The 14368-nt window shown below is 32.9% G+C and overlaps 1 protein-coding gene across 24 annotated transcripts in view; it reads left to right on the forward strand.

Annotated features, from left to right (window-relative positions):
• Scmh1 (Scm polycomb group protein homolog 1) overlaps nucleotides 1-14368 on the forward strand; it is a 271052-nt gene that overhangs the window by 121278 nt on the left and 135406 nt on the right. For 16 of the 24 annotated variants that reach the window (XR_007108116.1, XR_007108115.1, XR_007108113.1 and 13 more), the window contains one exon: nucleotides 8167-8237. The exons of 2 other annotated variants lie outside the window; for them this stretch is intronic. Coding sequence is in view for 18 of the 22 variants with exons in the window: in XM_047547860.1 (XP_047403816.1) it covers nucleotides 8167-8237 (71 nt within the window). In the remaining 4 variants the exon portion in view is untranslated. Of the gene's footprint in view, nucleotides 1-7163; nucleotides 7307-8166; nucleotides 8238-14368 lie in introns of all 24 variants that reach the window. 6 more of the 24 variants (XM_047547868.1, XM_047547866.1, XM_047547869.1 and 3 more) reach the window with 1 other exon arrangement.

Genomic DNA, 14368 nt, shown 5'->3' on the forward strand with positions numbered 1-14368 from the left:
AGTTCAAGGACAGCTTTAGGCATGTAAACAACCTATTTATTGAAAGGGCATTGTGAAACATGAATGCTCAATTCACATAAAGTGTATCAGTTGACAAGTGATGTTAAAATTTGAAAGTGTAGTTTTCCTCATGAGAGTACTAGTTAGCACAGGCATAGCCTTTGATATGAGTTAATACTGCACTTTTTTTTTTTACATGAGCATTGAGAACAGCCCCAAATATCAAAATGAAATAAAATTTAGTAGATCTATGGAACCTTAGTGTTGGAAAAGACCTTAAAATAATCTGCTGTGGCAGATTTGACATTTTGAATTTCTTATAAAATGTCTTATTTTGAATTCTACAAGTTGCAAGGGACTTATAGCCCCCTCAGGTAAATTGCTTCATATTAGATAGACATTGGGCCAAAATCTGTTTCTCTGTAAATTTTTTTTTCTTTTCTTTTCTTTTTCTTTTTCTTTTTTTTTTTTTTTTTTTTGGTACCAGGGATTGAACTCAGGGGCACTCAACCACTGAGCCACATGCCCAGCCCTATTTTGTATTTTATTTAGAGTTAGGGTCTCACTGAGTTGCTTAGAGCCTCACTTTTGCTGATGCTGGCTTTGAACTCAAGATCCTCCTGTCTCAGCCTCCTGAGCTACTGGGATTACAGATGTGCACCACCACACCTGACTGTTTCTTTGTAATTTCTATTAGTCACATTTCTACCTTTTATGGCCATCTGAAACAGGTTTAGCCTATTTTTTACACACTGGTCTCTGATTATTAGAAAGCAGGTGTAGGGACTACACTCTCACTGCTGCTGTGCCACTTTCCTAATTTAAGCCACTATCATCTCACACCTAAATTACTGGCACAGCTTCCTAACTAGTCTTCCAGCCTCTGTACATTCTTCCTTCGAATCCATTGTTCACCCTGCAGCCAGAATGAATGCATCCCAAGCCTTTCAGCAATTGTGTTTCTCATTAATGTTGTGTAGGAGGCAATCTGATACCTGAATACTGCCTCTATCTACAACTGATTTTCTAGACTTTTTCTTTAAACTTGACCAGTAAACATACCAAAAGATACAGTTTTTAGAACTCCTTTTGCTCACCTCCAAGCCTTTATACATGCTTTTATTTTCCTGTCTAAAACAAAAATTTCCTTTATCTTTGGCTTCTGCTTATCTTTTTATACTTGTGCTTGGGATCCTAACCATTACTTCCTCTGAAAGACTTCCACAAACCCTCCAGGTGCTCCTGTAATACCCACCACCTCTTCAGGTATAGCTTTTACCACAGCGTATTAGAGTGGATTGCTTGACCTCTGTGTCTCACTAGACCAAAGCTCTTCAAGGGCAAGGACAATAGTTGGATCATGATTATGTCTCCAGCATAATACTGTAAATATTTGATGACTGCATGGCTCTGAGACTTTGCTTTCTTACTCATGCTAAGCAGTCATAAACTGTTCCTTCATTTGGTCTTCGGGTGACATGGTTTTGTGTCTCTTTGCCACAGGTCATCATTTCAACTCTGCTTTGCTGTATCTCTCTCAAAGTAGCTCCCAGATGAAACTTAATATCCCACATGTGATTTTACTAGTCCACTAAAGACTAGGACTATTACTTCTGGGCTGCTTTTCTTTTCATTCACTCAAAAACTTTCACTGAACCTGTATTTAACTGTGAAGATTTTTAAAATGAATAAAATATAGTTCCTATCCATAAAGAATTTATATAAATAATTATAATGATATGATGTTATGACAATAGAAGCACAAACAGGATATTAGAGAAGATATGGAAATGATAGGATTTGTTCTGGAAAGATAGGGAAAGTTGGAAGGCTTTGCAGAGAAAATAGCATTTTTACTGAGTGTCATTCAACCAGTAGAGGTGACATGGCAGAGATAAGAGACAAAGAAAACCAAAAGTTTGTTTAAGGAAACTCATAAGTCTCCTTTGAACTTGAATATTGTGATTCTGTATCTATGAAGCCTCCCAAATCCAAATCTTTTTCATTTCAGGATACTTGCCTGAACCTTCCAAAAAGTCTTTACTTTCTTTTCCCTGTCTTTCCTATTGCCTGAAAAGAACACTAAACTTGCTCAAGATGCTTTATTTTTATTAAATAAAATACCTCAAGTGACTTCCTTTTTCATCCTTCTTTAACGAGGAAACTACATGGAAATGTTAGTGAAGCAACATCTTAGTTGAACATCTTTTATACCCAATATTCTCCAAATTTTGAGACATTTAATGAAAGACTGTACATATTAAATCACTCAGATTCTTGTATGCATATGTTTTTAAAATCAAAAGTAGCTGATAGAAACATATAATAATTAAAGTGTTACACTGATACTAAGAGCTAAACTTCTACTTGAAACCTGTCTTTTTCAATCAGTATTTGATGAACTCTTGGCTTTTAGTTAAGAGGTTGTCTCATAGTATGTTTAAAAGGATACTAATGATATAATTCAGTTTCTGTTATTTGTTTTCAGAAATTATTTTTTGGCTTAGTGTTTTATTTTGAAGTGATCCATTAAAAATATTCAGCTAGGGCTTTTGGTGGGGATAGCTCAGTTGGTAGAGTGCTTGCCTTGCATGTGCAAGGAAGGTCCTGGGTTCAACCCCCAGCACCACAAAAAAAAAGAAAAGAAAATCAATCTATTGATTTAAAGGACTCTGAGCAAAGTTTTGAGAATGAATGTGTATCTTACAGCTTTAGACATTTTAAAATGGGTTTTTATTAATACTAGATATGCCACAATTTATAAATCATCCGAAAAGTGCCAAGAAGACATAGCATTGAAGGTATGACTTATGAAAAAGACTTGCTCTAGCAGATATTTAAATTGATTATGAAATGATATAAAACAGTGCTTCTCATGATAGAATAGATGGGCTAATTAGAAGAACAGAATAGAGTCCAGAAATAGATCTAAGAATATATAAAAAATTAATATAAGATCAAGGTGGCATTTCAGATAAGTGGGAAGAAGATGATTTATTCAGTAGATGACATTGGAGCACATTTATTGAATAAAGGTGAAAAGGAAAAGCTAGAACCTTACCTCATTCATTTCACAAAATAAATTCCAAATAGATTAAATACTAAAAAATGAAACCAGAGAAATCATAGAAGAAAACATAAGTTAATATTTTTTATAATATTAAAGTGAGGAAAGCATGGTATGAAAACCAAGAATCCATAAAAGAAAAAAATTGGAAACTTAAGGACAAACTCTACCAAACTGAAACATACATCCTCAGTTTGAGGACAGAGGACTTATACTCTTCATTGATAAAGATCCCTTAGAATCTGTGAGAAAATAAAAACAACTCAGGAGAAAAATAACAAAAATAAAATGTAAATTAGATGATAAGCATAAAAAGTTTTAATTTTATTAATCAAAGAACTACAAATAAAATATTAATAGTTCTTTTTTCATTGATAAGATTCATCAAAATTATAAAAGATTGTGCCTACCAACAAAAGTAGGGTCCTAATTAGAATAAAATATATGTGTCTATAATTTTATGAAAATGTATGCTACTGTCATGTATAACTGAGAAGAACCAATAAAATTAAATTAAATAACTAAAGGTTAACTTTTCCTTTAAAAAAAAATAGCAGTTTTAGCAAAGGTGTGGGAAACACACTCTCATGCAGTTTGATGGGCATAGAAATCTGTATAATCTATCCAGAGAATATTTTGGCAACATGTATTATATCAAAATCTAAAATATTCATGCTCTTAAGTAATCCTACCCTGGAATTAGTCCTAAGCAGATATCTGAAAAGTATTCAAAGAGTATGCACTTAATGAAGTCAGTAATATTTATACAAATTTGTTAAGTTATATAAATTATGGTATATATGAACAGTGGAATACCACTTAAACAGTAATCTTGGAGTAGGATTTCAGATCTAAAGACATTGATTATCCTTATTACTCTCAGGCATTTGAATTCCACACTTAGGTGCAACAAAGTAGAGTTCTTGTAGAAGAATATGACCAGAATGGTAGCCAACATGAGATACCAACAAACAAACAAACAACTTATTTATTTATTTTCTTTCTTCCCCATTAGAATGTAAGCTCCACGTGGATAGAGACTGACTCTATTGCTCTTGGCTATAGATTCTCAGTGCTTAGAACTAGGGTTAGCATACAGTAGGTGTTTAATATTTGTTGGATGAAGAAATAATAGAAAAGAGGATTCAAGCATTCAACGAGGTGAAATCCTGTGCTTTACATTTTACTGGCCTATTATGTCATTTGTAGGTCCCTTCATTGTTGGGATCCTATTTGCCTAATGATAAATGTCATTGTAGTGTGGTGTGTGTTAAATTTATAAAACACTTTCATAAGCATTATTCAGTGAGATTCAGTAAGATGACTGGCTTTTTCTTATCTGTAACATCACAGCTTAAATAGTTTCTCTGCAGAGCACATGTCCATAATTTCACTAAGATAGCTCCTAGTTCATCCCATTGCCTCATTTTATTCCTTTCAAATACTTATTACCTTATTTATTTGTTTATGTGTTAATGGTGTCTCAGTATACAATAGAATGTAAATTCCATGAGGGCAGGGACTCCCCCGCCATACTGCATGACTCATGGAGAATGTTCAACAAACATCTATTGAATAATCATTGAAAATGATAAATGATAATGTTTGGATGCTTTGAATTATAATATTTGAATATTTGAAAACACTCAAATTACGTGTGTTCACAAAGCATATTATACCAAAATAGTTAATAATAATTATTTTCACAATGATCCCAGATCCCAAGTATGGAACAAATTTCCCTGTACTACATTCTCAAGGCAATCTGTACTATCTCATTAACTTACATTGGTCTTAATTGTAAAAGAACCTTTGTTATTACTTATTTAATATTTCTGCTTATCTCTAGGCTGAAAGCTCTCTAAATTTAGGAACTGTATCCATATTCTTCCCATAATATTTAACTAGTTCTTGGTACTTGGAAGGAATTTAATTATTTATCAAGTGAAAAATGTATGTACAATCATATGAGATAGGTATTATCTTTTTCAGATGAGTAAAGTAAGGCTTAGAAGGATTGAGTAATTTCCCCAAGATAGTTAGCTATAGAAGCAAGACTTTAACCAACATCTTCTGACTTCAAATATCACATTCTTTCAACCTCACCAGTAGTTCCTAGACATAGGTTTTAAGCAGAATTACCTAATGAGCCTTTGAAAATTCATGTTTTCAGGCCATACTTGAACCCTATTGAGTGAGAACTTCTGAAGATAGGGTCCTGAACTTTGTTTAAATAAATGAAAAAAAAAATCTATGAGTATAGTTTTGGAATCAGTCATTTAGACCATGGGTTAGCAAACTGTATGGGGCCAAATCCAGCCCACTGCCTATTTTTGTCAGTAAAGTTTTAATGGAACACAGCCATACTAATTCATTTTCCTATTGCTTATTACTGCTATCACACTACAGTGGCAGAGTATGGTAGTTGTGACATATACTAATGACCTGCAAAGCATAAAATTTTTATTATTTTGTTTTCACTAACTCCTGATTTATACCTTGCTGTCTGTAATTTCTTTTGCAGTTATTTTAGTGTTTGCAAATGTGGAAGACATATGATGTCTGATTTTGTGGTAGGCATTGATTGTAGATGTTAAGTATTATTATTAAGTCAATAAGAACTATCTTATTTTGCAATTTACCTGATTTACTGGCTATTTCGGCTCTGTGACCAAAAGACTTGACGAGAACAATTAAAGGAGGAAAAGTTTATTTGGGGGCCCGTGGTTTCAGAGCTCTCAGTTCATACATGGCCAACTCCATTGTTCTGGGCCCGAGGTAAGGCAAAACATAATGACAGCAGAGTGTGGTGGAGAAAAGCAGCTCAGGACATGACCAATTTGAAGCAGAAAGAGCTTCCCTCACCACAGACAAAATATAAACCCCAAACACAAGCCCCCAGTGACCCACCTCCTGTAGCCATAGTTATCACCCAGTTAATCCATTCAAGTGGATAAATGCATTGTTAGGTAAGGTTCTCATAACCCAATCATTTCACCTATAAACTTTTTTTGCATTGTCTCAACACATGAAATTTTGGAAGACACTTCATATCTGAACCATAACATTTGACAAGTAGGGACTAAGATTTAGACAACCTGAACAATCATATATAAGAAAAATACCAATCTAGCTATGGTTAAAGCTATCAACCATCATAGTGGATGGACCGCTTTTAATAGATTCCTTTTTATTTAGTTTCTAATAGGGTGTTTTGTAAGTGGTGTAAGGTCTGAGGTTTCTGTCTTGTGTACCTACAGCACAGGAATTGATTACCATACTTGATATGTGTAATAGAGAACTTTAATTAATATTCTAATTACTGTGGTATCACTGATGATGTGGTAATTCTTAAAACCAAAGTCTCTTGGGTTCTTCTAGTCAGAACTCAAACTAACAAAAGCAATTAACCAGAACCAATCAAACCTCTAGGCATGTGTTGCCCAGTTTATTAGGTATTAGCCACATATAGGTATTTAAAGTTACTTAAAATCAAATAAAATTTAAAACTTAGTTCCTTACCCATACTAGCTACATTTCAACAGTTCAATAGTTACATGTGACTAGTGCTAATTTACTGGACAGCACAGATACAGAACATTTCTAAGAGCACAGAAAGTTATATTGGACATGCTGCTCTAGATAAAAGTGTTAAAGAATTTTAGTCCAGTAAAATCTAAGACATAATATTTAATTTAATCTTTCATTTGTAAGGATAGAATAATAATTTGTAATTATTTCTTTTTTTTAACAATAAAGTTATGAAATGTATTGAGTTCTTGATTTAAGGCCCTCTCAGCTAAGAGCAAATTCTTTATTAAATTCTTATAACCTCTTTAAATCTTGACTCCAGGAAATATCAACTTATTTACCCATGGACTATGTCTGGTCATGATGATTAATCATTGACTAATTCATGAAATGATTCAGAACTGACTGTGATTTCTGGCCAAATCTATTTGGCTTAGTTAAGAATGATGGTGGGAAAGGGACCAGTTTTAAAACAGAAGCTATAAAATCAATAGAATGTAAAGTCTTGGCATCATCTTTGGAGTGCTTTAGATTTCATCATTCAGTGACTCATTTTTATTCCCAGCATCTAGTGCTTTTTGCATGGCCCAAAGGGGCCCTGTGCTGCTCCACTACAGAGGAAACTTCAAGAAATGCTCGTTTGCTACAGTGTTTTAGCTTGTGAGAGTCTCTGGGACCTTCCCTGCTCCATCATGGGGTCACCTCTAGGTGGGTATTAGAGGGAGATTGGTAATTGGTTTAACCTTTAAATAAAAAACTTGGTAATCTTTTGTGGTCCACTGAAATTTATCCCTTAACATATTTTTCTGACCCCAGCATGATGTCACCTTAAAGATAATTTCTCTAGGACAGTGTTCTTTAAACTTTGAAAGACATGTTCTTATTTACTGTCATCATAAATGCTTCCCAGGTCCTCCTTTCTCTAGATAACCATATCTTTGTCATTTTGTACCTTAAAACAATGCAGCTGTGACTGAAATGGGAGTAGGGTAGGGATAGGTGAGGAAAGCCAGTATAAAGAGTGAGAATTCAAATATAATCTTACTCCCCTGGCTTCCCCTCCCCTCAAATCCTCTCACCTCATGTCTCCAGATGCCTTTCTTTCATATTCTTTCTAAGCTGAGATGGTAGGATCCAACCACATTGGGCATTAAAATCTGTCATTTGGCTGCAATAAAGGGCCTCTCCAGAAATCAGATTGTTCAGAAGGGATCTCCCTACTCCCTTTCTGCTTCTTCTGTTCTGTTTTCCATGAGCTTCCTGGGCACTTCTTTAAGACACTTGCATATCTTGCTCTGAGATTTTGGATCAATTTAGAGACTAACATGAAGAACACTTTGGGTCATCTTGAAATCATGATTTTAAAACATTAATAAATGATCCATTCAGGTCAATAAGCCCTTTTTCCTAATACTCCTTGGAGCCCAAACAGAAAAAAAAAAAAAAAAAAAAAAAGTTTCTTTATGCTCAAAAGAATTCTACAAATGGCTTAATGTTTAGTGTAGATTATATCCCAAAAGCATTTTTTAGGAAGTTGACTGTGATAGAGATTTCTATTTCCTTTACAGGTCATTTTACCTGGGACAAATACCTAAAAGAAACATGTTCAGTCCCAGCGCCTGTCCATTGCTTCAAGCAGGTAATTAATTCTCAACATCATTAATAGGTGGGAGATAGGTAGTTCACTTTTGTTTTTCTTTTGTTTTTTTTCCGGTTCCTAAACAAACAAAACATGAGGCAGAAGCCCTTTGAGTAAACTGGTGTGGCCCCAGAGTAAACTAGTTGGAGGACCATAAGTCAAGAAGTAAAATGTGGTCACTATGAATTTTAGCAGTACTTCATCCCAAGTAACACCCTTTCCTTCTTCTTCACCTCCTTGAGGACATTCTGTGTTACTGAAAATATTTGTTATTTTTTACTGTGGCTTTCAACTTACACAAATAAGAAGGAGACTTAAAGCCGTTAGACAGTTCTTGAAAGAGGAGCAATATTCCTTTCTCTGTACTGAATAACTTTGGCACAATCTTATCTTCCTCTTAGAATGTTGACACTGAGTCCCATTGGGAAACATTCAGGAACTGATAAGAGTTCATCCAGAGCTTCCACACAGAACGAAGTGCTGCAGAGATGCACATGTGATGTTGATTGTGTCAGGAAGTGATAAGTATGTGATAGACAAAAAAGTGTACTGCTGCTGAAAAGATCTTAATATCAGAAAGTTTTTACATCTCTCTTTCTTTAGCACGCAATGATTATTTCCTCTGTCAATATTTTAAGTTTGAGTTCTATTTTTATTTTCTAAATACAAATACAAATTCAAATTATATTTGAATACCAACTCAGGACTTCTGCTCATTTGAAATAATAGGGGCTGAATTCATATTTTTACCTGAAACGTTTTCTGAAAGTCATATTGTAAACAATAGTTTTCAAGTCACTGAAGATCAGGCAATAAGCAGCGATCTTTGAGAGATGGACAACACATGAATTGATCCCTGTGTGATATCCCAGCTTACTGTGTAAAGAGAATTTCCAGATCATGGCCCAAGAAAGAGGAACCCAGACTGATACAGCAGACTCCCTAATTTGAGGAGATGTAACTGGGAGTGAAGGGATAGCAAATTGACTAGAATTTGCAGGTCAAAGTACCAGAGAAGAGAAAACTTCACAGAAAGAAAACTACAAAGATCTACAGAAAGTCTTTTTCAAGTATTCAGGAAAGTACTACTGTCCGGTGCATGCATATGAGGAAACTACTTAAGGCCAAAGGAAAACCTATCTGACAGGATTAGAAGGAATAGAGCTTGGAATCCTTCCTGATCCCACCTACTCCACTGAAAAAAATCTCTTAATTCACTGGGTATTGAGTTAGAATACCTAGGAAATCTTGCTTGGTAGCAATTATATTGATAACATAGCCTAAGCACTGTTGCAGACTTGCCTAACAAATCATAAAATTAATACTCAAAAGTAATAAGCTATTCCCATGTAGCAACATCTAGGAACAAAGCACAAGCAAATTATAGAAATGCAAAAATATCTGTTACCCTACAGATAAAATTCACAATGCCTAGCATCCATTCATAGATTACTAGACATGCAAAGAGGCAGGAAAGTGCAGTCAATATTAAGGAGAGTAACCAATTGATTGAAACCAACTCAGGACCTACACTGATCATAGAATAGAGGACAAACACATTAAACTAATTGTCCTATTTTTTTATTCATTGTACACAAATCAGGTACAACTTTTCATTTCTCTGGTTGTACAGTTGATTGACATGTACAAAATTTAAGCAGAGAAAGGGAAGATATTTTTTAAAAAGACTTTGCATTGTACTACTATATGTGAAGTAAAAAATATACTAGATGGTATTATGAAAGAAGAAAGATTAGTAAACTTGAAGACATAGCAATAGAAATAATCCAAACTTAAATGCAAAAATAAAATGGAGAAACAAAAAGAAATACCAGTGAACTGTGGGATAGCTTCAAGAGGCCAAAGAAACATGTAATTGGAGTTTCCAAAGAAGAAAGTATTTGGAGAAATAATGAATAAAATTTTTTCAAAAATATGAGGAAAATTATAAAATATACAAGTTCAAGAAGCTCAATGAACCCCCAAAATGAAAATCAAGAAGAAAACTATACTGACATGTCATAATTAAATTATACAAAGTCATTGATAGGGAAACCTTAAAAGTAGCCAAAGAAAAAAGACATTGTACATATAGCTAATATACAAATGACATTGAATTTCTTGTCAGAAATAATGCAAACAATAACAAAGTTGAGTACCATCCTTAAAATGCTGGAGGAAACACTATCAACCTAGAATACTATACACAGCAAAAAATGAAGGTGAATAAAGATATTTTCAGATAAACAAAAGCTGAAAAAATTATCAGTGGAAAATTCACATTACCAGAAAGGTTAAAGGAAAAATCCAAAAGGAAAATCATACCAGATGAAATAACAGATCTATACAAAGGGATTAAGGTCACTGGAAATTGTAATAACAAGAATAAATATTTTTTCTTATTATTAAATTTCTATAAAATGTATTTGCTATGTAAATGATAATATGTATTGTGGGGATTACACCTATGTGTAAAATGTATGTAGCAATAGTATAAAGGCAGGAAAGGAGAAATCTAAATATAGATATACCATAAGGTTCTTATACATAAAGTAGTATAATGTTAGTAGAATATAAACTATGATAAAGATGTTTAATATAACCCTAAAGAAAATACTAAAATAATATAAAACAAATAGCAAGATAGTACATTTAAATCTAACCATATCAGGAATCAAATTAAATATAAAAGGTCTTAACATCCCATTAAAAGGCTGAGATTGGCACATTGACAAGACCTAATTTATATACTGCCTGCAAGAAAAATTACACTTCAAATATAAAGACTAATAGGTTAAAAGTAAAAGGATGGAAGATGATATATCATGCTGATATTAGCCCTAGTGTAAAACCATAATATATAGCTGAAATGAGTATAGTAATCTTAAAATATATTTCAGAGTAAAGAATATTACCAAGACAAAGAAGGTAATTTCATAGTGATAAGGGATCATGCGATCCTTACAAAATGAAGCAAAAATTAATGGAATATAAAGAGAAATGGATAAATCCAAAATACATCCATATTTAGACTTTTAATACTCTTTCTATAATAAAAGAACAAGTTGACAGAAGTAAGCATATAGTAATTTTGAACATTACTATTGACTAATTTGACCCAGTTGACTCACATACTCTCCAACATCAGTATGGCATACATTCTTTTTAAGTGCATGCAGATCATTTATCAAGTTAGGCCATATTATTAACCATAAAACAAAACTTGAGAAATTTTAAAGGATTTAAGCAGTACAAAGTATGTTCTCTGATTATAATTGGATTACATTTTTTAAAAGTCAAAGCAGAAGATTACCTGGAAAATCTCCAAATATGTAGACCCTAAGTAAAGCATTTCTGAATACCTCATGAGTTCTGAGACACCAAAAAGGACATTAGAAAGTATTTATAAATGAATGAAAATGAAAACAGAACATCTCAGAATTTGTGGGATGCTACTAGAGCAGTACTTGGGAAATTGTATAGCATTGAGTTCTTATTAGAAAAAAAAAAGGTTTTAATTAATGACCCACTCTTCCTCTTCAGAAAACTAGGGAGAGAAAAGAGCAAGGTAACTCTGAAGTAAGCAAAGGACAAGAAACATTAAAGATTAGGACATCAACCAATGAACAAAAGACAGAATTTTTTTTTTTTAAATAATCAAAACCAAAGCTGGTGCTTTGCAAAGATTAATAACACTGATAAACCTCTAGCCAGAGTTCCCAAGAATAAAGGAAAGATGATGCAAATAACCATTATGTGAAATTAGAGAAATTATATCACTGTGAAGTTACAGATTAAAAATAAATTATGCCTCTAAATTTGATAACTAAAGTGAAACAGATAACTTCCATAAATAATACAAATTACCAAATCTTAGTCAATATGATAGAAAACCTGGATTTTTTTTTTTTTTTTTTTTGCCGTGCTGGGGATTGAACCCAGGGCCTTGCACTCTACCAACTGAGCTATCTCCCCAGCCCGAAAACCTGGATTTTTGCTACAGAAAATTAATTTTTGGTTAAAGGCTTTCTCACAAAGAATATTACAGATCTCAGTGACTTCCCTGGTGAATTGTTTCAAATATTTAGGGAAAAATATTACAAAGTCTACACAAATTCTCTCAGAAGATTTAAGGCAAGGCGATACCTTCAACTCTATGAAATGAATGTTTCTGTTGCCCAAACCAGAAAACAATACTGAAAGAAAACTACACAGCAGTATCCCATGAATATATGAAAAAATCCTAAACAAAATTTTAGGAAAAAGAATCTAATAATATATAAAAATAATAATTCATCTTGACCAAGTGGGATTCTAGGAATACAAGTTTGGTTTAAGTTTTAAAAAAATCAATCAATGTAATTTGTCATATGAACACACTAAAGAAGAAAAAAATGTATAATCATCTCAATAGATGCATTAAAAGACATTAGACAAAATTCAACATAAATTACTAATAAAAATTCTCAGGAAACTAGAAAAAGAAGGGAATTTCTTAAAGGTCATTTGTAACAATCTACAAATGATATCATATTTGATAAGGATTAAATGTTTTTCCCTTAAGATCAAGACAAGGATGTCTACTTTTGCCACTTCTATTCAGTATTGTCTTACCAAAGCAAATAATCCAGAAGAAGAAATGAAAGGGATTAAAAGATTAGAACAAACACAAAGGAAAACATACGGAGTGCAAATAAGCACATGAATAAGGAGCTCAACACCATTATATTATTAGGGAAATAAGAATAAAAGTGATTAATATACTCTCACTATGCATTTTATTTAAATGACTCTGATTTTTAAAAAGTCTCAAATAGTGGCAAAGTTGTGAAGCAAATGAAAATTTCATATACTGCTAATGAAAATGTGAAATGGTTCACCTACTTTGGAAAGTAGTTTGGCAGAAAGGCATCATCACACTAGTGAGTAAAAGAATGCACTAAAGAAACTGGGAATTGAATAATAATACATTCTTTTTTAATATTAGTATTTTTTATTCATTGTACACAAATGGGGTACAACGTTCATTTCTCTGGTTGTGCATGAAGTAGAGTACACAATGGAATATTATTCAGCCATAAAGAAGAATAAAATTATGGCATTCACAGGTAAATGGAGGGAATTGGAGAATATCATGCTAAGTGAAATAAATCCCAATAATAATGCGTTCTTAACTTTTGAAAAATTTCATCCTCAAAACTAAAGCCAATATTTTACTCAGTGGTTTAAAATAATCTAATAGAAGAAATAACAGAAGAAAAACTACCATTTATAATAGCAGCCAAAGAGGGGAGGAGGTAAACTAACAAATATGCAAAACTTACATAAAGAGAACTTTAGAAGGCACCTTTCCAAAGGTATAATCCATTAAAAAAATTTAAAATTCATGGAGTGGACTTTTTCAAAATTAAGTACTTCTCTTCTCCAAAAAGACACTTATAAAAATACTCATAAATCACATAACTGACAACAGTACTCCCAAACTGATTTATAGACTCACTGCAATCCCTGTCATAATCCCAGGTGCTTTTTCAGAAGTTGACAAATTGATTCTAAAATTCAAATAGAAATACAGGAGACCCAATAGCCAAAGCAGTCTTGAAGAGTGAGAATCAGAGGTGGAAAACTCATATTTCCTGATTTCAAAACTTACTGCAAATCTACAGTACTCAACACATTGTGGTTCTGATATAAAGAGAGACATAAATTATTGGATTGGAATTGAGAATCAAGAAATGAACCCATCAATTTATGGTCAGTTGATTTTCATTAAAGGTACCAGCATAGTTCTTTGGAATTTTCAAAAACAGCTGGAAATCCTCTTTCTCCCTCTGTACCATATAAAAAAATTAACTCCAAGCGGATCATAAACCTAAATGTAAAATCTAAAATTAGAAAACTCTTATAACACATGATCTTAAATCTTCACGATCTTGATTTAGGTAATAGTTTATATATAGTTGTGGCACCCAAAACACAAACAACAGAGCAAATAGATAAATGGAACTTCAAAATTAAAGCTCCTGTAATTCCAAGGATACCATCAAGGAAATGAAAAGGTAACACACAGTGGGAGTAAATATTTACAAATCATATATCTGATAAGTGACTAGTATCACAAATATTTTAAA

The sequence above is a fragment of the Sciurus carolinensis genome, chromosome 1 (assembly GCF_902686445.1).
Source record: "Sciurus carolinensis chromosome 1, mSciCar1.2, whole genome shotgun sequence".
In the NCBI taxonomy this organism is placed as follows: domain Eukaryota; kingdom Metazoa; phylum Chordata; class Mammalia; order Rodentia; family Sciuridae; genus Sciurus; species Sciurus carolinensis.